The sequence below is a fragment of the Egretta garzetta genome, unplaced genomic scaffold (assembly GCF_000687185.1).
Source record: "Egretta garzetta isolate BGI_Z169 unplaced genomic scaffold, ASM68718v1 scaffold94, whole genome shotgun sequence".
NCBI lineage: Eukaryota > Metazoa > Chordata > Aves > Pelecaniformes > Ardeidae > Egretta > Egretta garzetta.
In genome coordinates this window covers 7,192,827-7,218,683 of record NW_009259683.1, presented here as the reverse complement: position 1 = coordinate 7,218,683, position 25,857 = coordinate 7,192,827, and the positions used below count along the sequence as shown (strand labels likewise).

The window sequence follows — 25,857 nt, the reverse complement described above, 5'->3', positions numbered from 1 at the left end:
AAACTACATTTCATACGCTTACCCTCTTAAAATCATGACAAACTCTTCCAGTGGCATTCCCTGACAATCATGATGAAATTATTTTTGTTGTGAGGGCTTCACAGTCCTACTCCTTTTGCTGTGCCAACATCAACATTCAACCAGCCCCACAGCGAGTTACTTCAGAGGGCAAATCTTGCTGGAAGTCTGAACAAAGTCAATCGTGTTTCCCTCCTTCAACCACCTCACCATGACTCCAGCAAGCACCAGAGACGGCACAAGGGAAAGCCGGACTACCCGCTCCGCTCAGCCATCCCGCGTAGCCGTGCGGGCAGACGAGGCTCCTGGAGGAGATGGGTTAAATGCTGACTTCATGATCCATCCAGCAATATCCAGTCTTGCTTAACCTATGTTCCAAGGTGACACAGAATGCAGACCAAAAGACAAGAAACCGCATCTCAGTGGAATTAACTTTTATTAAGGGGGAAAAAAGGTTTACACGTAGTTGTAGGTTTTTCCATCCATACTTGCAAAACTCCAAAAAGGACTGGAAACAAAATTCACTTAATCATTATTGCAATACCAAAAAGTTGGTGGGTTGTTTTTTTTTTTTTTTTTTTTAAATGAACAGCAAATTATATAACTAATTGCTATGTTCAATAAATATTTTTTCTCCTGCACCAATGGAGGGGAAATATTCAACCAAGTACAATAAAACCCTCAGGTTTTTTTTTTTTTTTTTTTTACAGTTTTAACTTCCAATGTTATCCACTGTGTAGCAATCCTGAAACTTTATTTATAAAACACAACCTTAGTTTTGAGTGTACAAGGATCTATCTTCCCAGTCAGTCAAATACCAAATTTTGCTCTAGCTCAGACAGTCTACACTCAAAGCAACTACCTGACAAAAATAAAAAAAGTCCTCTGGTTCATGACTAAGTAAATTTGTCATTACAGAAAAGGCTCAAAGTCATTACTTGTTTATCAAAGTAAGAGGTAAACATTTTAACAGAAAGATTAACGAGTTACTTGGAAATGCAGGTTTATATTAAAGTATCTGAGTGTGTATATTACATATGACATGCAAGCTTTAAAAATATCAATGCTCTCTTCTGATTAGTCAGGAGTCCAGTTGTTTTAAAAACAAAATAGGAATGACTTCCAAAACATATCAGCACTTTGGGTTCTCTATTTCATTTTACTTAAGATGTTTTACTACACAAAAACTACAACAATTACAATATTTAAGAGTATTACAATAAGGAGGGATGGAAAACAGGAATACTTCAACCGAAAATACGTATATTCTAAATGAACCAAAGATTTGTAAAAGAGCCGGATGGAGGACAAGGAAGGGAGGATAGGAGGGAAAGCAGTAGGGAAGCTAAGATCTGAACTTGGTATTTAAAAATCATGTCCTCAACCGTAACTCTTCTGATCTTCAGTAGCGCCCTGGGGGAAAAAAAAAAAAAAAAGACTTGATTACTATAAACTAACCATACACATCACCTCACAGCTTGAATGTGTCCGGCTTTTTTGCTTTCACGTTCAGAATTTCCACTGATCGATTAATACTAATAACAACAAGAAGGTTTAAGCCAGCCAGATTCTGTTTATTCGCTTGTATTTACTTACTTGGACTATAGGAACGGGATCTTGATCGTGATCGGTATCGACTATAATAAGGCGATGGTGATCGTCTCCTTTAAAGGAAATTAAAAAAGAAACCCAACAACATCCATTATGAAAGAAGCCTTATTCACATCACTTCTACAGAACAGAACCATTTCCTCAGCACTGAAAGACTTGGCCTGCATGAATGATTTCAGCTTTATTTGGCTGTGGCCTACAGTTATTTAACAAATGCTTTTATATTTCTTTATTTGATGTGTTTAAAACTAAGATATTCCCAGACAAAGAATTTAATAAACTCTCACTAGCCTCGCAAACACATGAAGTGCTTTTCCAGAGGGCTCTAATTCTTGTTGAACAACGTTCTCTGAAACTAGATAACTTCCAAAACAGTGAGATGGTTATGAAATGTCAAGCATTACAAGTCCCATCTACAAATAACCCCTTTTTAAACAGCGCTGTGTGTCAGCTGTGCCTGATTCTATATACAGCATGGAAAAATGAGTTCCCTTTCTATCCGTCCACCAGATTCGTAGGGCACATGCTTTAGCTCCTTCAGGTGGCAAAATTAACCCCTTGCCCTACTGTTTACTGTATAACCAAATTACACAAACACTGAAGATGACTTTAATCCCACAAAACCTAATGTAACGAGGCTCTAACACATAGCAAGCACGTATGCAGAATCTTGCTACAAACCAAGTAACATTTTTGTCACCTAACTTCTCATTTTTTCCAACAAATCCACTGTTCCTACAGAAATAAAAATTGGGTACCTGTATCTGTAGTCATATTCTTCGTATCTGTCATATCCTCTGTCATAACCCCTATCATAATATGAGTCACGGCGACGACCTGCTCCACCACCACCACCTCCTCCGCTGCTATTAGGGAAAAAGTAAAAAAATTACTTCAGATATCTACTCTTCATCTTGATTTAAATTATTTAAAAGCTATTTAAATCAGACACTTAAGACCATGCCACGAAACAATTTAACAATGAAACATTTAAAGAAAAACACCTTAAAAAAAAAATCCCAGAAAACCCAACTAGGGATTTGAGCCTAATTCCCATCAAAATCAAAGGCAAATGAGTACCTTAGTATTTCAGTAAGCTAAGGGTGCATTAACTGACCGTGCTGGATATGTATTTTTTAAAATAAACTCCTTCAGGGTTTGTTTTTTTTTATAAATAGAGGTAGAATAAAATACAGTGTTATTTAATAGTATATGTGAAGCATCTGTAGCTCTATTTCTTCAACCAGACCCCAAACATTCAGTTTAAATTAATTTTAGTCACATTACAGGAAATGAGTGAACTCCTTACTGTGTTGGCCTGCCCATGTAGATGCCTGGGGTGGGTGTATGTGCCCTCTTGGTGATTGAGTAATCCACCCGAATCCTCCTGCCATCCAGCTCCATACCATTTGCATGCTCCATTGCCTGCAAGGAGAGACAAGGAACAGGGATGCAAAACCTGCAACCTACTGGTAACTATGGAAGGCTGCGTACAAAACACATTATTTTCCATCAGAAAAACAAGCCCCGAACTTGTTTTATTTAGATTGGTTTCTAGTGCCCCACTGTGGCGAATGGCTCATCTCTGTCCCCTGGCCCGTTTGCCAGCAGTGTTGCAGGGACTGCACTGGGGTGCCGGAGTAACGTGACACGCAATCCCTTCTTAAGAGAGCACGGTGCTAACCACTAAACACAGTCACTTTCCCTAGACTTTGCCTTCTACCCATCAGAAAGGTAAACTGAAAGTCAAAACAGCTTTTTCTGAAAGCTGCATCTTTCCTACCGCTGTCTCTGACCCAGAGGGGACGGGCGGATTCAAAAGCTGTGCAAAACAGTGGCTTCCTGTAGGGTGCATATGGCCGGATTACTGCTAGTCGGCTGCCATTTCATGCTCTCCCAGCCTCCTGCCATCTCCCTTACAAGGACCTACTCCAGCAGAGCTTAGTAAAATGGCGGGTTCAGCCTACATGGATACCTAATTACAACCTTCCTCCTCACTCACTCTCACAATAGCAGCTCGCTACAGCGATACTCATAAGGGTCTGCGCTTGAGAAGCCTGTGCCTCAAGACCCGCCCGCAGCCTGTGCACACACTCACTGGGTGTTCTAGCCCCTGCTTCTCTAGTCTTTGAGAATCAATACAATGGCCTTTCACAGACTCAAAATCATGAAAATAGTTTTTCAAAGGAGCACAGCGTACTTTTGAAAATTATATTCATGCAACAGTAACTTTTAAAAAAAACCCCACAACCGTAAGAATTTAACAAACAGTTAACACTGGACTTAAAATTTTTCTTTGCAAATTTTAATAGCTTTTTTTGATCCTTTCATCAGCTGCTCTAGGATGTCTGAAATACTAGTATTTCACCACTTAGTTCGTGACATTAAGCACGACACTTAGCCCAATACACATTATTTTCATTTTTCATGTGCGCAAACACTGTTACAATCTTGAGTTAAAGAACTCAACCACTTGGCTATTATTTAACTGTGAGGAACAGTACACAACCTCAAAACATGGAGGTGCCTCTTAAGCGAGGCTTTCTTTCTTTTATTTGTTTTTAAATAATGACACAAACAACTATCCAGAAATGTAACTTTTTGCAGCTAACAAGAACCTTATTGAATTAACACACAAGTTATAAAGGAGGAAACAAAAACCTGACACCCACATGATTTAACTGTGATGTCCTCAAACTGGAAGTGACTGAATTATCACCAATCTATTTAACTACACTTAGCTTGTGTTTTAATAATGCTGTTTATATCTATACTATATCGCCACCTAGTGAGTTGTGTTCCCATACAAAAATGTAACATCCACGTTTAGCTAACTGCAAGGCAGAGCCAAAGAGCATTTCAAATCTTTCAACATACATTAAAGTATGTTTTCTGAATAAAACATAATCGTTAGCTTTAGTTCCCTAGCATTGAGACTTTTTTTTAGGTCCTGTTCCACAAGGATGATCTAAATCAAAATAAATCTGTGCACACATCCTAGGAATGTATGTGTGCACAAACCTAAAAACGAAGACTGCAAATAGCCGGCTGAAAAATTAGCTTCGTGATGAAAAGCATCTTTTTGGAAATGCAGCAATATGCAAGTTATCTTGAAGGGTAAGGAATTTTCTGCTTCATGGCATTTTAATGTCCAATTAACAGCTTGCAGAGTAGTAAGCCTAGCTGACAAGAAAGCACCTCAAATCCAGAACATCTGGCATATGTGCCTTATTTTAGTTAAAAGAACACACACCTCTTTAAAAGGAAGAGTTCTTGGACATAGGGAGCAGTACAGAGAAGAGCAACGTACCAGCAAGACAGCTGAAGAGGTAATTTTGAGGCTTGATTGTTTGTTCTGGAGGTGTTAGATTTCAGTGGATAAAGATTAGTTATAGTTACCAGTCTGTATGAAACTGAGACACCCTGGTCACAATGTCTAATGACCTACCCAATATTAAAACTTTAATTTCCTTAGCTTTCAACAGCTGTCAGCAATAACTACCAACTAAAAAGTTTAAAATAATTGAAATCTGTAATAGGTATACAGACACAACAAAGCCTTTTACAGTTCTGATGGTATCTCCCACAAGCAGAAGAAACAAAACCTACATTATGAATCCAACAATAATTTATATTATTTATCACTCACATTCAGTCATTAGCAACTGGAAATTCCTTCCAAAGCTGTTTTCAAATTCTTTGCCTCATTCTTCATGTGCATATCAAGTCTTTGAAACAAAGTACTTAAGAAGTTGACGTTACTAGCTAAGAACTGCTGCGATATGACCAAAAGCCCTATTTGAAAACCTGGTTTCAGAAAAAGTGATACAACAGTGTTTATCTTGTACAAAGACTGAACAAACATATTAGCGATTCTAATTACTGATATTTTTGTGTTTTCTTTGAAGTTAAAACAGTTTATAATCAAATTTTGGATTTTACAATTTTATTAGCCTAGCATGCCATATTCAAACACATTTCAGTTCGCTTTTCTTGCTGGTTTTGGGTATGCACGAATGTTGTGTTAAGAAAATTTAAATGTTAAAGGAAAAAAAAATGTGCACATTCCCTCTAACAATGCAGAATACATTCTCGTATACTGTTTAGAAGACAGAAGTATATTTTCCAGACCATCAAATGAAACATTTTGAAGAGAAAAATCAAGTTATATTGGGGTTTAAGACACACAACTCCCTCTTAGGAGCTTTTAACTGTCAACAGTCCATTTTTTATTTTAACCTGGATTTTTTTCCAAGTATCTGAATGTTATTAAAAGACTTGCATGACTTTTGCAAGGTGACAGTAAGGAAGCAAGCAAACAGGATTCCTATAAACATGTACTACTAGTTTTGGTTACAAATCCTACAGAAAAATTGACTTTGTAGACCAGAATACACATCTGTATGTTTGCAGTCAGAAAACAGAGAATGAGGATTGGGAACAGCACGTCTTGGATTACAGTTTTAAACCTACAGCAGTCTATCCTTAATAAAAAAACTAATTCAAATTATTATGTGTAAGGTGTTAGTCTGACAAAATGAGCAGTTCCCACACTACAGGATCACAGCCTCCAGTGGCTCAAAACAGTCAAGAGCAAAACCAGTTTGGAAACACCAAACTTTCAAATATATGCACAAACTTACACAGGTGACTGGTATTAGTTAAGCAACCAAGAATTCACCAAAAGAAATCAAACAATCTTCCAGTCTGGATAATGCCACAAAGAGCAGCTTGGACAAGGAAACATCGTGGGAAATTTCTGCAACCTGCTCTGCAGTTGCAGGGGAAGGCTCAGGAGAGGAAGGGGGAAGTCGGGAGGGAGAGAACTTGCCTTGGCAGAGCTGATGTCCCAGTCACTTCACATTTCTACTGCAGAGTTTGAGATACCGTTTGTATTGTACAAAAGATCATCACACCTTCATTTCAACTGCGTCTAACGGCTTTGAATTATTTCAGTAATGTGACATCACTACATTGTTAGTGACGTACAGACTAAACACACTTGAATAGTCAGATGTGAACAATTTATGTTGGGACTAATTTTGAAAATGTATTTTCACAATTTAAAAACAACTATATAAGATATGGTCTTTTTTCATTTGCTGTGCTTTTTGCGGTTTCTTGTTTGCTTTTTACCTGAAGTCCTTCCCACATTGTATTTAACACCACCAATAAAAACAATCTCCACTGTATCGCATGTACAACATGGGATAAACTGACACAATAAATTAGTTTTCTCCCCCCAGTATACTGATATCACTAGTTCAGATCTGGATTTAATGAGGCCATCTGAAAGGACATTCTGAAAAAAAAATTAAAATTCCAATGGGATGAAAAAAGAAATCAAGGAACTCAGCTTTTTACACTTTCTGCAGTCTGCCAAGTTAAATTCAAGTGTCCATTTAACCTCTGAACAAGAGTCAATTTATATTCTCCAGTTTGAAGTTTTGTTTTAAAAAAATATTAGAATACTGTCAATGATAATTCTTTAATACATAATCTTATGAGCTTAAATATCTATTGATTAAATGCATTCTCTTTAAAGCATGCTTTCAGAATCAAGAAATACAGGATTTTAGAGAACCAGAATGAGTAACTGGATATGTTTCTAGAAAGTATTAGCAATTTCATGGTGTTTCAAAGTCTCCAGAAGTCTGTAATTTGTAATTCCAGACATTTGAGACCTCCTTGTGTTCTTTTCTGGTATATTGAGGGTCCCTTTTGATACCACAAACAACACTTAAAGCATTTATTCAACAAACTATGGGAGAAGTTTTGCTCAATAATGATGCTTCTAAGCTGGTCTGCTTGCACCACAGATTAAATGTCTTGCTAATTACAATGATAACCTGTTATTAACCTGTTATTATTCCAGTCTTTGGCAACTCAATTATGTTAATAGTTCTGTATAAAGTTTGTCTTTATTACTAATGAACACTACTTCAGAAAACAGTTCTGAAAGACAGTCAAAACTGTAAAGAGCATATAAGCAGCATTAGAAAACAGAAAATTCCGTATTGCTGACAGCTGCTGTAGCTAATGCTTCTCAGATGAGTTCTTGGTACAGACATAGTACATTCACAATAGTCTCAGTTTAAACAACAACCAATACTTCATATTCTGAGTTACTGAAAAGCTGGATAGTTGCATATGAAAACCCTGGTGTAAGGATCATCTCCCTAGAACAGCCAGCACTTTTTACTCATAATCCTCTCTATTGTTAACCCTGAGATAATCAAACAACCCCCCCCAACTGTTTTCCCCCCTCATCCTAGTCCATAGAAGTTTATGTTCCTCTAAACACAGGAAGGAAATCCTAATGTGATGGTCAGGTGAAATTCCTCTATAATTTTGCAAAAATATTGCAAACCTGCAATATTACAACACTGGCTCAGTGCCAACATTGCCAATACTGAGAACTATGTAAGAACACCAATCTTGAGAAGCAGGTCTTCAACAGATGTTTACAGATCTTGCCCTTTGCCTAGCATTGCATATGTGGTTCTGAAGACTTAGCAGAAGGGTGGCCAACATAAGACAAGACACTGCAACACACAGGGGAAAAAAAGCAATGCCAAATAATTTAATCAGAGAGAATACCCTTTTTTTCTAGAAAAAGGTAGATAACAATATAAGCTTTTCAAATAGGTTTTGAACAAAGAACACTGAAAAGAACATTGGCACAGCAAACCCTCAGGTTTTCTGGACAAACCACCATCAATCCTCAACGTTTTCTGTTTGCTATCACACTTCGAACTAAAGATAGCGTCCCCAAGCATGTTCAATATTGGCCAGAACGTAACAATCTAGCCAAGTGGTATCATGCAAACACTAGGCCACTGCAATAAAAGGCATCTGATGGAAAAGAAACCTTCTGTCAGACCATAAAGTTTCATCTCCATCTCAGTAGTTTCTAACAGAGTAGAAGAGATTCCACAAGAAATCTGCTTTAGAACAGACACATGCATCCAACATTTCTTTCCCAAGTCCTGTCAAGGTGGAACAACCTGAAGCTACTGTGATGCTCTGACAGCTGCTCTACCTAGTAAGTTATCAAAAGCTAAATCTCTGCTCCTCTTTATAACCAAGATGATCATAAACAGCTAACGACAAGGCTGCTATGGTGTCACAATCCATGTGAAGTTCTGAAAGTCTAAAACAGCTTAAGTGAAAATAATCTTTATTACTGCCCACTTGATATTTTTAGGACACTGCAAAGTATCACCTTAAAGAAATGCTATTTTGCATTGTCTAAGGATATCCACAACATCGAGCTAGCTGACAATTCGAAAATGTCCCCACCACCATATAGAACTAGAAACACTGCATCACTTGGTTTCAGAATCTTGACACACAGCAACATTTTAACCAGCTCAATAACTGATCCAATTGTTAGGAGTGGTAACCTGTGACAACAAAGATCCTGAGGGATTTCAGCTGCAACAGAATCCATGCCATACTGATACAATCTTAAAACAAGTTATGAAAGTTTAAACATAACTACACACAATTCATTTGGTGTTGAATTTTAATATTAACAGTGTTTGAGAGCATGTCAGCTGAGAGGCTTCCCCATGTTGCCTCTCTTGGAAGGACAACAGCAAAGATGATGGGAAATCCTCATTTTTCTGTAAAGTTCTACACATTTAATCCACCTATGCTTTAAAAGGGCTGGAATTTAGTTCAACATCTCATCTAGAGTTTTGTATTCTCTTTACTCGGATGCTTAGGGTGTTGCGGGTTTGGGGTTTTTGTTGGGTTTTTTTTTGGTTTTAAGAGGAAAGGTATTTACTCAGAACAAAAGCAATTCAGTGTCATTGCTTTTATGCATACTCAACTTTTCAGATTTGATCTGTCTTCCACACAGATAATTACTTAATGTCCTCCAGGGCCTGTCACAGAGTTTCATGCCTATAGCTCTAACTCCTTTTCCTACACTAGCTCCCACTTATTGCCATCTTCAAATCTGTCTTCAAGGTCCATGAAGTAAGTCAAATAAGTTTTTCTCCTCTCCTTTTGGCCAAAGTATTTCAGTTACGTAAATTCCAAGTGCTGGGAGGTTTTGCATCTTTTCCCCCTCTTCATGCGCTAGCCCGTCAGGGAGAAAAAAAAAACAGGTTTAATTACATTCCCAATTATTTCAGTTCCTGCTTAAAGTGCTCATCTTTAATTCTGTATTTCTGACTGCAAGTAATATCCCCCTTTTTCCCCTTTGCACTACAGCTTTTCAGTATCTGCCAAAACAGCTTTATACTAAACAAATTACTTCATGCTATTTACACGGAACATTCTAAGAAATGCATGGTGTCATGCATGACTATTGCCCATAGCAACTAGGAAAAAAACCCTACTTCTAAAGACATACAAAGTTGTAAAATAGACAAGACTGGTACATGAATGTGACAAGAAATACTGTGAAAGTGTTCTAGAAGTTATATGTTCTACAAGACAGTCACATTTTCAAAATCCCGCCAAACTCAGAGCACAAAGAAATACAAGGCTAGAAGTTAGAAGAGAGTAGGCCACTAGAGGTGGATATACAGCCATCCACCCCATTAACTCCTCTCACAACCTGTCCAAGTGACAGTGGGAAAAGACAGAAGCTACGGTAAGGGAAGTTTTATGTCCTTTTACTTACCTCCATAACCTGCAACAACCACACATATATACATCTAGAAACCCTATTCTTCCCATAAACTGTCTGTTGGATCATACCAGAAATCCAAGGTCAGAACCGAGCCTAGTTCAACCAAGTCATCCATGACTTTTTTTTTTTCATTAAAACATCAACTAGCATCAGTTTTCTGAAGTAGGTTCCACAGCTGTTGCCCTCCCTCCCTTCAATGCTAAGTGAGAAGTCATATCCCAACATTATGAAAACTTATCAAACATAAACAGAATCAAACAGCAAATCTGAAACACCTGCCCAAGACTCTTAATTCATAAATAAGACGCTTGAAGTCTGTGACTCAGTTTGCCCAAAAGAAAGAGATAATTCCACCATGAAGGCTTAAAGAAAAAAAAATTTTTTTGAAAAAAGGCTGTGTCTTTACTTTTAATAGCAGTTGCATCTACAAAATTCAGTAAATGTAGTGAAGTTCACAGTACCCTTACACAGGTAAAAAAAAAAAAGTACTGCTTACTGTGGTGAACCACAATACAGGCTGCTGAATCTTCGATTCTTTCCTTACAGATCAATTACACTAACAACTCAGCCCAGCTGTAAACAGCTATCCATGTAACTAGCAAAATCACTGACCAAGGCACAAATCAAGACAAACCCCACTATTTTTCAAATGCACGATGACGTGCTTTTAGAGAAGGAAGTGAAAAGTAAAGAGAATCTTCAGAATTTTGATAGATACAGGAAACTACTTTGAAAAGATAGCTTCCAAAATATTTAAAAAATACTAGGAGGTCTCTACGTCTGTCTAAAGATCTACTTTCCTTTTGAAGTAACAGACTAAAATCAAAGCACAATGCTCATCAGTGATTCAGTACAGACAGCTCATGCTCAAAATTTGCCCAAGCATCTGAACACTGAACTAAAACGCTTCATCTGTTTAAAAGTGCCATGTTGTTTGACCAAAATAATTTAAATTAATCTCACTGTGAGAACCTGCTAGTGAAAACACACTCAAAAATGTTGTTTTTTTTTAAGAGATACTAATGAAGACAATGCAAAAAGACCACACCTGTTAAAAAGTACTAAAGCATGAATTTACCTCTTTAGAATCATCGATTCTCTCAAAATAAACGAAAGCAAATCCTCTTGATCTTCCAGTCCGTTGATCATAAACCACATTGACACCAGTCAAAGGTCCGTAACGGGAAAAGACTTCACGTAAATCCCTCTCAGTAGTATACAAACTGAGACCAAACACTCCAAGACATGTATTAGGATCTGGATTAGCCTGGTAAGACAAATGTTCAACTCCAATTAAATTTATAAAAAACAAGTTACACATTCTCATATCAAAACTTCTCAATTATTAAAAGTTTATTAATCTGAAGAAAACTAAACATGGTTTATTACAAAGCTTAACACTTCGACAGTTATCATTCCAACTGTAAGACATTTTCAAAAAGCAACTATTTACATTATTTTTATTTTAGAAAAAAGACAAAGACGAACTTCTCATGTTGGTAGAAAACTCAACTGATGAAAATTAAGCACTCTGATTACAGAAAAGCTATAGAATAACAGGAACCTATTTTATTAGTATTTCACACTTGAATCGCCAACAAGCTGTAGACATGACATACAAGTCTGTGCTAAGAACAGGCCAGCCAGCCTGAACTCCCACCTTCAGCCTTCCCGCACAATCACCACAGCTACTAGAGTGCACGCTGCCTCCAGTTGCACACACTAAATGCATTTGAGCTCCTAAACACAGACAGTGTAACTATAATTTAGCTTCTACTGAAACTTCCTCCGCCCTCAACATTTCCTATCAAACTATACTGAAAGTCAGTATTTACATTTGAAAGTTCATCCTTCTCCACTTGTAAACTGGATGAAAGTCACCTGCTGCTTTCATCTCGATAGTAACAAGTGCTGAAGGCCAGTTCAGTGAAACTGTAATCCAAAGGCACGCACACTTTTCTAGAGCAAGACTCTTGATACTCTAACATGACACGGGATACAGATCTACTTAACATATTTCACTTCAGCTAAAGGAAGTCAGATATGAAATTGTTCAAGGTACAATTTCTCTATTAGGTTCAAAGTTTCTCTACGTGCCACAGAGTTCATCTAATGCGAATTCCACTGTAAGAATTGTTTTGATAAAAATTAGTATGTATTTCTTCAGTTAAGCTTCTGGCACCTGTTATACTAGATGCAGCAATTTAAAACAGCAGCAACGGACACAGGGATTTAATGTTTCTGCTAGAATAACAACTGGAAGTCGACACAGTTGAAATTTGTATTTCAGTTTCAGATTTTTCAAAGCCACTGATGCACAGTAATTTGTGCCTCAGAGCTTGCCTTTCAGCCTGATTCAAAGAATGAACAGGTTTAGATACTCTATTGTGTTCTTTTCAGAGCTTTTGTTCAGGAATCCATTGCAAAAATAAGATGCCTAAACTACTCATATTTGAAGTTTCTTTCTTTCCATTTGTAAAAGTTCAAATTTTGTTTTAAGACATGAATCTTCTGCAATTCTGTATTATAACTGAAGAGCAAAATAAAAACTGGCAAGTTTGTAATTTGAAAGTTTTAATTATACAGGTTTAGGTTTCTCTTTTACTCTGTATTTTAATCTATCTCATCATTCAGCGGCATTAACAATTATACTCCTTTTATTACTGAAACTCTTGTGAGTCTAATGAAATCTCAGTCTCTTAAATCATTGGACAAGTCTTCCCGCAACGTACATACCAGTAGTGTCCTTTCTTTACACCCCCCCTTACACTTAAACCCTATTACCTTTGCTGAGGCAAGAGAAGTACCAAGAATCAGTCTGCACACCCCAAGCGACAAGTGACAGTTACATCACCAGCAGAAGGACTAAACTGACTGCGGAGGACTAAGAGGCAGCTTTTCTATTAGGTTTTTGTACTGCCCTCCCATCTACACAATATGCAAGCTCTCTCAGCAAGATCAGAAGTGGCAAAATTGCTATAAATTTTCCTAGTGCCTTTAGGACTCGCTATTTAGGGGATTCAAATCAGGCTGATTTGAGTTTTGTTTTGACACTAACTAGAACTATTCCTTAGAATGAATGTGAAAATTCACCGTGAAAACAAGTTTTGTGTTTCACTGAGTCACTTCCAAGGCAAAAACACTTCTTTACAGAGCAAAATACTCTAATATTAATTTCCTGAAGTAGTAAAGTGGATTCATTCATCTTTCACCAGGAAATCTGCTAACCCTTTTGAAGTTCAGTTACTCCTGCCAATTTCTGAAGACATTAGATTCTTATTTACTACATCATGATTACACACTGGCAACAATCCACAAAAAGCGTAACTATGAACATTGCTTCACAGGAGTTTAAGCCACTGTACACTAGCACTGCTGTGCCCTTTTCTACATACTCTTGTCTTCTCCTTCACATTGGTATTACCTGCTCCTGGTGAGCTGCTTCACCAAAGTAAGCCTGCAAAAAAAAAAAACCCTATACTCTTTTTGACAGGATTAGTAAAAAAAATTGGAGAAACTAAACCAGATTAAAATTACAAGGATCAGAGAAGTACCACAGCCCTCACCAAGGAAGAGGCAGGCCTCTGTGTAACAGCACTCAGATCAGCCTGAAGTGATGTGTAACCAGAAGCTAAGGCACTGAAATGGATTATAAAGAAGGCCATTGGGAGAAATCTCTCAGAATGATATTAGTATCTTAAATCTTGGTTGGTGTACCTATACTTCCTCCTGTCCATACAGAGATACTTCTCATTTACATTTTGAGAGGCTTACAACTGCAAATTTTTCTAGTCTATTATGATTTGCACGTTAGCTAATAACACACAGATTTATTTCTTCAAGTTAAACCTAATTAATTACTCAGAGGTATAAAATCACAAGCAACGTTCAACATAATATGCTAATAAACACTTGAGAATTTTCTTCTTTGTCTCCTCTAGTCAATCTTATCAATACTGTCAGGTTGCAAGCATGCACAGAAAAGGTCTCGTTTTTGTCAAGGTTACATATACTTGGAACTGTAACAAAAAGAAAATCAGAAGGGTGCAACTTCTAGAGCAGGCGGAAGCAGATGTCACCCTATCTCCATATACTGACTTGCAACAGTATGGTTTTCAATGAATTTCTACAACTGTCCTGCCAGTTGCAGGCCCAAGAAATAAGTGCCCAGCTGCAAGGACAGAGATTGCCCCCCACCCCCCAATTCCCATACCCTCAGTGACAAGACAGCAGGTCAAATTCAGCCTGCAGGTAACCTGGACTACACTGATGTAAGCAGCAATTATTTTACTGATACTCAGCCTTGATGAACATGACATACTCTGCTGCCAGTGTGCCTTCTCCTGTTGGACATTGGAGAATGACTACGGCTCCTTCGACGGCGGTATTCTGGTGTGTACGATCTGCTTCGAGAACGTCTCCTATGGGAATGAGAATGGGAATGGGATCTGGAACGAGTGTAACGTCTGTGCGAATGTCTTCTGGACCTGGATCTTCAACAAAGAGAAAGCTTTTAGTTAGGTCATATGCATATAATGTATTCAATTGTAAGCCTTACATTTCCTAGAGAAAAAATTATTTTTTTTTTTTTTTAGAAGCTCTCTACAATTAAAATAGTTAAGTTTCCTCTATTTTGGACACCTAAGCTTGCACGGATCTGTAATAACCTGCTCGGTAGCATCATTTTTAACTTTGCAAGAGTGCTTCTGGCATACAATGAGGATTATATTCACAACAGTTTTCAGGAATTTCAAAGTTCAAACTTCTAACAGCTTGGCTGCACATATAACTAACACTTGCACAATGATAAAGAAACCAGATATGCCACACTGTAAAATATTGTCTGCCACACTGTAAAATACTGTCTTGGCTGAAAAACTGAAAGATCTAGCAGCACCACAGTGCTGCAGTATCTACAAATGAAGTTCACCTAGGCTTGAAAATTATTCAAGACCAAAAAAACCGCTGCTTAACTCCTCAAGCATTTCTTTGCAGACATCTAGCTAATTATAAGCTCCATTTTAAATGGGCATCATTCCATCAAAGTTACATGATTTCAGTCAGGCATTCTATCCTGACAACAGGTAGTTATCTGGCTAAACACTGCAAGAAGAGCAGCTATAACATCATGCTGAATTTTGGGAATTCAGAGCACATTAACTCTTTTTTGGCTGCACTGGTGTAAGTGTATAAATAGGGAAGATGGATTACTGATCTGTCCCATGAACTAGGGAGAAGGAACAATGTAATATTATGCAATTACTCTCCCTGTTCCAGAGCTACAAATGCTGTTTTCTGGTTTCTCTCTCCATTGATGAAAGGATTCAGTAGCTCTCCCCATTTTCACCAGTACAATGGTACAAGGGAAGAGAGAAGATAGGAATTACAAGCCACGTAATATTTACAACGTATTCAGAGAAAAAAGATGACAGACATTTCTCCTCTGTTCTGACCAAGCTCTCTAAGAACTGAGAACTATAAAATATTGCCTCTGCACACACATGCTTGGGGTAGAAAAGGACAGAGAAGGACATGTGCAGCATCGAAAAACGTATTTAAATCTTAAACCTCCCATAAATCAAGCAGCTATCCACACCCAATTTAAGCCATAGGTTTGGGATTTTGTTTTTAAAGCCTCCAATGAAGGAACATCAAGGACTTCCCCAAGTAGCATCTTCCAATATTTCCAACAGTTACTCCTTTTATCTAACTCAAACTCACTTTGCCACAGTTCTCAGTTGACTTTTTTTCTTAAAGGTGAGGTCCATACAGGGGGGGGAACCCTGTAAAATAGGGGGAACCCTGTAAAATATTTTGGGGGAAGGAGGCGGGAGCTTTTACTTAATTGAGATGTAATCCCTTCTGAATTGAGATGTTTCTCTTCTGGAAGAGATAAACCTACTAATTTCAGTTGTGATTTCTACATTACTTCTTCTATTTAGACTACTTTCTCTATTCATACCCATGCTATATTACTCACGGAATCATTCCCCAACTTTGTCCACCTATATAACCACTAACATGCAAATTAACATAGCCCTGTTAATATACCCCAGAAGGTTTATAATGTTTACAACAAGGGATAAAGAAATCTCACCAATGTACCAAAAGGACAGGCATAAGCAGTAACACTGAATTAAGATGAATAACTGCCTGGACATACCTCGATTTTGATCTTGACCTAGAGTGCGATTCAGAATGTTTGGAAGCCCTCGATGGACTGCGAGATCCTGACCTGCTCTCCGATTTTACACGAGCAGGACTCCCAGCTGGAGATTTTGACTGGGAGCGAGACTCCTAACAAAAAAGACAGTATTAAAAATGGTATTGGTTGTATAAATGCCTAACTCCTAACATTTAAAGTACAGTAATTCTATTATATTGATTGCTCCTGAAAAACAAATGGTTAGGCAACACCCTCCAAAACAAATTTCATTTTGCTAACCCACTGTTAATATTGTATGCTTTCCTCAAATAGGTCCCTGCTTGAACCAGATCACCAATTCTCTATTAACTAAGTAATCATGCAAATTCATCTACAACTTGATCATACAGACACTGGAACATAAACCATACATTTACTTAACCTAGGACCCATTCATTCTTCCAGATTCTTTTAATTCTACTTCACTCTTGCTTTCTACTTTTCTTCATTCTTCATTGAGTTTTTCATTTTTCATACTTCGTGTATTCTTCCCCAATTCAAACAATTCATTATAGCCTTAAAAAAATATTCAAGTGCTTCTATCTGACCAATCTTCTGTTCAATTTTTTCCCCCATTCAATTTTAATTTTCTGATCTTTAATACTTTTCATTAGCCTTCTTTTATCTTGATTTATCTTCCACATTCTTGGAAAAAACTCTTCAATTTCTTCACGAACATTAACCTTAATGGAAAAAGAACATTTAGTATATTTAAGCACGTGGGGATTATAAAACTCTGCTGGAGTTCAGATGTTATCTACCAAATTGAAAAACCAGCAGGTAAAGTGCAAGAAACTATTTTATAAAACAACTTTAAAAAAAAAAAAAATCTTTAAAACTGTATATGTGTCTACGTTCTAACAATGAGCTTACTGAGTTCTCAGTGTTTTACTGTATTTTCAAAGCTACCCTCCTCCCCTTTCAGGTTTTTTTGTAAGATACATAGATATGCTAAAAACTAATTAGTACAAATATATTAAAGTATAGATATCAATAACTGTTATTTCCCCCCTAAAATAATAACTATATGCTTCTCAGTATCAAATACTCCAAATTCTACTCCTACACATTATTACTAAGACACTCTCAGTTCAATAGAATGGCCGAAGATTTCCAGTCAAAACGTACCTATGCACATACTTACTTGCATAATACATGCACATAGATATATGCAACAAATTATTTTTCTTCCTACTTTTTCTTTCTCATTGTTATCCTGTTTTCCTTGCATATAACTTAATCCATATAAAACAAGATGTCTAATAGTACAGTTCAAAGCAATCCAATAAAAGTAAAGACAGGAGGGTTTTTTTCTTGCATGGTAACGCACACAAGAGAAAAACTAGGAAAACAAGCAAACAAAGAGCAGGTTAGGATTTCCTCACATTTTATAGTGTACAACATTTCTAGGGAGCTCAGCTGTAATAAACCTCTTCAGAATAGTATGCTATATACACATCTGTAACTTCACAAAAAATGTGCAAAATTCTTAATGAAAAAAAGGCATAGCAAGTTTCCTTCACGTGTTATATTTCATGTTTATTTGCATCATTTTTCCTCCTGCCTGTCCTCGCAATGTTTTTCTCAATTTATTTCTTACTCTGCCTATTTCCAGATTTGCATCTTTTGCAGTTAAATTCTTCAGTACCTTGGGCTGAAGTTCTTTTCAAAGGATGCTGTCCTCACATTTCCAGACCATAAATCCCACCAGAAATGGAACCTGAGAGACTCCTTACTAAAAAGTATTACAGCTACACTACCTTTCCCCTTTACCTCAATAAGGACAAGGGACACATGGAGAATGTCACTTATTGGGATGACAGGCCTGCCACGTTTATCAGTGAAGGCCAAATTCAAAGCTTGGCTGTGACATGTGGACCATATAATCAGGTCTGCATTACAGGTTACTCTTATTAAGCTGGCGACCTGCTGATCTAGCTACATGACTTTCACTGAAATAAAAGGAAGTATCTGCATTTAAAGATTACCAAATTTTTTTTGCTGTTTTTATTTTTACATTTGAAATCCACTCTTCACTACAAAAAAATGCCACTATAAAAATACCACCATGTTAGAACCACTAAGATGCTTTTTAATCACTTTGCCTCTATTTTTGTACTTATTGTTTGATAGCCTCCTTAATTCTTCCCTTTACACTTCATCCCTTGCAACAATTACTAATCTTTCTGGGAATTATTTCCACTTCTCTCCCTAGTAAAAGTGATCAGCAATATAGAAAAAACATTTAATGTGACATCATTCAGATTTAGAAAACATCCTTCAATGAAAAGACAAAGAATTCACCCTCCTCAGTCACTCCTTCATGAGGATACTATGTTGTCCATACTTTTTACATTTGAAAGATCAAATCTTGAAAAACAAGAACTTTGAAAACTTGAACAAAAAACCCCCCAAAACAATATAACCAGAGACAGCACAATCTAGAAGTGTTGGGAGGTGCCAAAAATACCAAGGACCCAATCATTCCCATACAACGTAAAAGTTAGTTCTCTGTTCAACTGAAGCATCTTATGACACCATCCATAGAGTTTCTAATAGCATCGGTTATGACAACAAATCCGTATTAAGTTGCCAAAAGCAAATGTTACATAATTTCATGTAGGTCAAGTCCTTTTGGAACTATCTGTTTAAGCCCTTTAGGGGCTGCACTCAAACATAAACTTCAAAATTGGAGTGACAGAGGTGACGGCATACGTTCTTACACATTTCAAACTTCCTCAAACAAAGTAACTGTAGATGTAAACTGCAGCTAAAGAGAGATTACCTGTTAGCAGTTGCATACTCTGTCTGTCATTGGCAGGCAATTACATCTCATCTTCTGATGCAACATAGATCACCTAGTTATATCTCCTACAGTGCTTCAAAAGGAGAGACTAAGGGAATCACAATAATCTGCAAGAGTTTAAGGACTTAAGGATGATGCTGAAAAAATACCTAGTAAGATTTATATCAGCAAGACTACAGGCAGGGATTAAGAGATTCGGAGCTTCAAGGAGTCATGAAAGGAGATTTTAAAGAATTTTCCTCCTCTACTTTCTACTATAAGGAAATAATTAGCAAGATGTATCTTAAGTCTATATTACAGACTGACCCAATTGTTCTGCATAAACAATTTATATCCATTATGCTATATGAACGTGAAAATTAAATAGTTAACATTCTTTCTTAGTACGTCATCTTTTATGAGAGAAAACAGACACCTTTATTATCCAACACATTAAAATCTCTCAATTCTGTACTTTAAGCAATCTAGATATTCTGATCTTAGCTCCACCGATATCACAGGAATTAATTTAAACACTGCTTAAGAGACAAAAGACTAAAATTTCTCTCTGGATCCTCAACATTTTCCTATCTTTCTGTTCTAAAGAATCTAATCATTTAAGGGCCACAGAGAAGACTGCATTTCTTAAACTCAGCTTCTCATCCCACAACCATCTTACAATACAGTATGTATTTTAATGCCTTCAGCGTTACTACGCAACTGTCCAGTCATTACTCTCACCCTTACAAACTTAAGGACAGATACTCACTGTGACCATGTCAAACTATCTAGATTTGCTGTCACTACAGCCTGTAGGAAGAGACAGTCAGCTAACTTCCTAATATTCTTCAGATCAGACTTTCCTTTCAAAACAAATGCTAAATCTGCCAATAACACTTTTCCCAGGGGAAAAAAAAAAAAAAAAAAGAAAGAAAAACAACAACACACAAAACCCCAACAAAACAAGAATACCCTCAAACCCACACCAAAAACCCCATCTAGAATAATAATAATAAAAAAATCTCAGTTGTAAAAACATGCTTCCTCAGAATAAGATGTGGTAGCTTCCTCAAGTACATACCAGGAAATGGGATTAATGATTCACCGAGAAGTGGAACTCCGAGCCAAAGAAATTATTACAGTTAAACAAAATCTAAAGACTGCAGCTTCAGCTACTGATTCTCTGGATAAGAAGATGCGCAGCTAGAAGCATTTAAAGAGAGTATTTTTCATCCTTTCTAGCTTCTGTCTTTCTGGGAAGAACACCACAAAACAAAGTGGTAGGGAAAGAATATCTTCCCTCCCCACACCCATTACCTCATGATCACATAAACCCAGTCATTGAACAACTATCAATGACTTTAGATGATCCAGCTGAGCTAGATGTTAGTCATATCAATTCATTTCATCCATACTAGTACAACTGTTTAAATCATACAATCAATGCAAATTCCATCTGCTGTTTATCTTCCTCCTATTCTTCAAAAGAAATGCTTCTTCCAATATAATTACTATTTTAAAAGCATTCAAAACACTTTTATGCAAAGCAGAATTGCAGAAGTCCTTAAAGAAGTATTCTTTCAATTTTCCACCTATCATGAGAGGGTATGATGAAGAACATGGAGCAGGGGGGAAACAAAAAATTGTTCTTTCTTTTATACCACTCTTCTGTCATGCCTTACCTCACCTCACACCTTACCATTTCAGAGTATGACAGAAAGTCTATCAAAATTTTAAGCGAGACACTAAATAAAAAGAATGGAATAAGCTTAAATTAGGCTTTCTACAGCAAAGCATGGGAAGTGAAATGGGAAGAAAAAAAAAATCATTAAATCACACAGAAATTTCACTTGAAATTCATTTGACCTTGTTAAGAAGAAATGTGCATGGGGTGAAAAAAGGACAGGACAAGTAGTATCATTAAGCCAGCAAAATGATAGTTCAGACTTCACAAAAATGCTGCTAAAAACTCCTGCCCACACTCAAATAAATGAGGTCCAACCTTATAAGGGGACAGAAAAATAGAAGCAGTCAAAAAGGAAACAGAAATTTATCAGCAGCCTACATTCACTGGATAAAAGCGTCAATTTACTGACATCTCATTTGAGAAAGGACAAGATTACATTTTAACCACTCTTGACAGGAAGATACCAACTTTCCCCAACACTCACAAGTTAAATAGTTTTTGCTCCACACTATGTTCTGTTACCCTATACTAAAAATATAAATGATCCCTTAATTAGCTGTTCTTCTATAAATATTTCAACAGTATATGTAATAAGCTTCTGTATAAAAAGCAACTCGTAAGTTGCGCTATCTTGAAGGCATATGTTTTAAAAGTTACCAACATCAGCAACCTTGATGCAACCTCCATAATACTGCTCTGATTAAAAGACAAAAAGAAGGGGAAAAAAAGGAAGAGGAAGCTTCAGCAATAAACTTTTTGAAATGACAAGTTGATCTTCTCACTGAGGCTTGAAAATATGCCTCTTCAGGGAGGGTTCTGTGGTCACTCCTTTATCATGTATGGAAGATAAGAAACAGAATTTGTTTTCAAAAAGAAGTCTTCCCAGCTCATATGGTCCAGAACAATCTAGAATTTTTTAAGTGTGATTAAGAAAAAAAAATTACTTCCAGAAAAAGTCTCCTTTCCCACACTGGTCATCAGAAAGCACAGGGTGATCACAGCACTCTCCAAACCAATGCAGAACTCCTGAGCATAAGCAGATCTTCATGCCTGTATTTCAAAAGGTACGGAAAGCAATGTGCCTTCCCTTCCACAGAGGTGGCAGATTGCCACTACAGGAGAGGCTGAATACAACAGTTAAACAGACTGTGTCAGTCGTCCCCCCCATTTTTTTTTTTTGGCCAAAGAAATGATCTCGAAGTTGATCAGATTTAGGTAACTAACATTAGAACACATAGGAAATAAAAGTATTTTGCACACAAGTTTCATGAAGCAAATACAAAACACATTCACAGTTAAGCTAATCCAAGAGCTGCCTGCATACATATGAACTATGCATACTTCCTTCCTTCAACAAGACGGTTCACATGCAAAATCATGTATTTCAAGTGCTTTATTAGACTGAGATCATGGTGACATTCTGCACAGAGCAGGAAGAGGCATCTCATTAGAATGAAGACAACCAATGTGGAGCTCTAAAATGGAGTTCTATCTTTGTTCTGATAAAACGTTTTATCTATTTAGACAAATGGCACATTAATATTGGTAGAAAAGTACTAAACTTTTAAGATTACAGAAAACAAACATCATCAGAAGCTCAAAAAAATAACTGATCAAAGTTTCAAGTGGAGCTTCTGAAGCGCAGGTTTGTTCAGACTCCAACTCATTCACTGCTCTGGGAAACCTTTTAATAGTTGCATCACAGAATGCACAACAAATGAACAATGTGTTATTAAAATTAACAACAAACATGAAAGGAAATAAGAGTTGCCTGTCATCTGACAGCAACAGAAGATAAAGAAGCTTCACTTGCCTAACCTGCTCACAAAGAACATTCAATGGTGATAAAATCCTATGACTTTTCCAAAAGTCAAGTCATTGGATAAGAAGCACGACTTAAAAACATTTTTTCTTCATAATGCCCATAAACTTAGCTCTAGCACATCCACTATATTCCTAATTCTTCTGTCAATTTCTTTCCATTAAATCACCATGCTTGCTTGAGGGAGGGGGGGATTTCTTCTGTTCAACCAGCCACATGCTTAATACAGAACTTGCTTAAGTTGAAACAAAATGACACAAAAACAGAGCAGATGTTAATTAGTATGAGCATATTTGATTAACATTTGCTTTAAAAAAAAGTCAATGAGTGAGCTCAATAATAATAAAAAACCCTCTACAATGACTACAATTTTACCCAACACTTTAGAAACACAAGTTTTTAAATAGAGAAAATTATGCAATCTTATTGAAAAATTATTTCCATGGTTATTCTAAATTTTCTGTTCAGATTAATTAATATAATGATTTTTAAATCATAAATTAGAAGCAAAGCATATACATGGACAGTATCTTAATGCTGCTAAAAATAAGCTTTTTTAAAAAAAGAGTTCCTGACCACATTGTGGGAAAATGAAAAAATTTAACTAAATTATCATTATTTATATATGAACATTTTTTCTTCACAAAGTAAGTAGCAAAACAGGAAAACATTTTCTAATTAATCTCTAAGACAAAACTTTATGTATCAATAAGCACCTTCATCCTGGTATCAGACTTCACTACTTGCAAGAAGTTTCACTGAAGTGCTTTTGGGACAATATGCATCTACACAGAACATAAAAGGATTTAAACTAAACTTAAACTCTCTCAGTCCTTTGGCATTTAGATTTTAAAAGCACATCACACTATTTAGTATTTAGTATTAGGAGTGTGTGAAGGGGGGAACTGAAAGGGTACTCAGAATTCTTATTTGTGGCAAATTCTAGGAAAGCAAGTTCTTTACGAACTTTTTTCCAGGTTCTGCAGTTCTTTCTCCCATTGAAAACTTACGCTGCACTCTTTCAGTTCCATGTGCCTGCATGTAGCAAACCAAGGCACCAGGACACTCAATGTGTAATAAGAGTTCTATCCAACTGGGAATAGCAGACTAACCACTAAACCCCCTAAGTTACACATGCTTAATTTTATGCCTGTGAGCACTTTCAGTGAAAATGAAATATAAAATGTTACAGCCTGAAATATAGTTTCTTATTTCAAGTATTTTAGTATCACCACCACCAACAAAAAAAAAGTATTACTGAAGAAAAAAAGAACTGCTTAGAAGTGTTCATTAGCAGAACAAAAACCCAAAACTATAAATGAATCAAGTACCTGCCTTTATATTCGGTTATAAAAAAGTACCAATAGACAAGACACAGCCACATGCTAAATTGATTGAGAAATTCCAGTGTTACGGAGAGAAAAGTTTTCCAAATGAAGACTCAACACAGTCAGCAGGTAAATCTTCCACCACAAAAAAAAAAAAAAAAAGAACAAGCCACCTAAGTAGCAGCAGTCATAGAAACCGCTACATAGGACTTTTTCAGACTTCACATACTCTCAAAGTATTATTCTACTTCTACATTTGGCAGAAGGCGTCATGCAGAAATACTGAAACCACACAGCTATTCAGCTTTGTGACACCAACAACAGATCCATCAAGGAACCTAACACAAGTGTTCTGTGGATGAGCCTAATATAAATATTTCCTGACAATAAACCTCAGAGGGAATACAGACAATAAAATAATTTTTAAAAACATCAATCTTGCTGTAAAATGGGAGACTGAAGTAAAACTTTATAAAAATTAACAACAAAGCACACTTGTTCAGCTCTCTCAGACTTGGTTTTCCCTTCAGAGATTAGTTTATTTAGCTGAAAAGAGCTTAGCTATATAGCCATCTTTGTCCACAAGCAATCAACACAAGAACAGATTTTGTTTACCTCACCTGAGGAACCAGCAGCAGTCACTACACAGCCGGGTATAGCACTCTCAGCCTAGGGAATGTGGTGGGTTTTGTTTGGTTGTTTTGGGGTTTTTTTTTGTAACTAACACTACAAAAAGGTAACAATATTCGTGTTAAAATAATTATTGGAGTATGACACTGCTCTTCCAATATTTCATTGCTCGTTTCCCCAGGCAGTAATCCAATATAATTGCAAAGCTGCTGTCACTGGTTCATCAGAGAAAGTCACCAAAAGGATGCTCAGGTGTTCCTCTAAAGCATCTCTTAAAGAGCGAACAAAAAAAGTCTCTGCAAAATTAGAAAGAGCAAGTAGTGACGGAGTGAGGACAAAGCACACGTTTCATTCCCATTTCAAGCAGCTTCTAATCCCTGTTTGCCCTGATCATCACTAAGAAAAAAAAAAAAAAAAACAAAACACTGAAAATGGAAGGGCCCGGTCATACGTGTACAGGAAAAACCCCAGCAATCGGAGGGAAGAGAGAAGAAACAGGCTTAACAAGGTTACAAACCCACAGCAGCTTGTTGAGAGAAAGTCTTCAGCTGCGTGATCAAGGAGTTTGAACGGTTTAACAACGAAGGCCATACCTCCCCGACGGCTTCAGGAAGCCTGGCCCGAAGAAGATCCTGTTTACGGGCCAGCAGCCAGGAGCGGCAGCGCACCTCGCACAAAAGGGCCCAGTCCCTCCTCTTTTACCCGGGCGGAGGCCTCGGCTACGCCGCGCGGGACCGCGCTCTCCCAGCCACGACCGGGAGACCGGCACTGCCCGCAGGCAGAAGGGGGACGGGGAAGGGCAAGGGCAAGGACCCCAAACCCCAGACCCAGCAGACAACAGAGGCCCGGGACAACGGGACGGCTCGGGATCACGGGAAGGAAAGAAAATGAAGAGGGAAGCGGGGAGAAACGCCGGGCTACAGCAGCGCCCTAAGCCCTCTTCTTACCGAAGAAACCCGCGCTAGGAGGGTGGAGGCGAACCCGCAGCACCAGAGCTCGGGGCCCGCACCCCGGCGGAGGGGGATGGGGACGGAGAGGCGCGATGGGAGAAGGAAGCGTGCGAGTGTTAACGCAGCGGAGCTCAGCTCCGCGCCGGGCCAGTTCCTCGGAGCCGGGTCGGCAAA

At 37.4% G+C, this 25,857-nt stretch overlaps 1 protein-coding gene across 1 annotated transcript in view; it reads right to left on the bottom strand.

Annotated features, from left to right (window-relative positions):
• Window positions 1-580: 580 nt before the first annotated feature.
• The window catches only part of TRA2A (transformer 2 alpha homolog), a 26,609-nt gene continuing 1,332 nt past the window's right edge, over window positions 581-25,857 (bottom strand). Inside the window, exons 3-9 of the mRNA XM_009638672.2 lie at window positions 16,440-16,573; window positions 14,598-14,769; window positions 11,355-11,543; window positions 2,939-3,054; window positions 2,388-2,495; window positions 1,615-1,682; window positions 581-1,431 (exon numbers count right to left, since the gene is read on the bottom strand). Coding sequence (XP_009636967.2) covers window positions 1,421-1,431; window positions 1,615-1,682; window positions 2,388-2,495; window positions 2,939-3,054; window positions 11,355-11,543; window positions 14,598-14,769; window positions 16,440-16,573 — 798 coding nt within the window. The 3' untranslated portion in view covers window positions 581-1,420. The remainder of the gene's footprint in view (window positions 1,432-1,614; window positions 1,683-2,387; window positions 2,496-2,938; window positions 3,055-11,354; window positions 11,544-14,597; window positions 14,770-16,439; window positions 16,574-25,857) is intronic.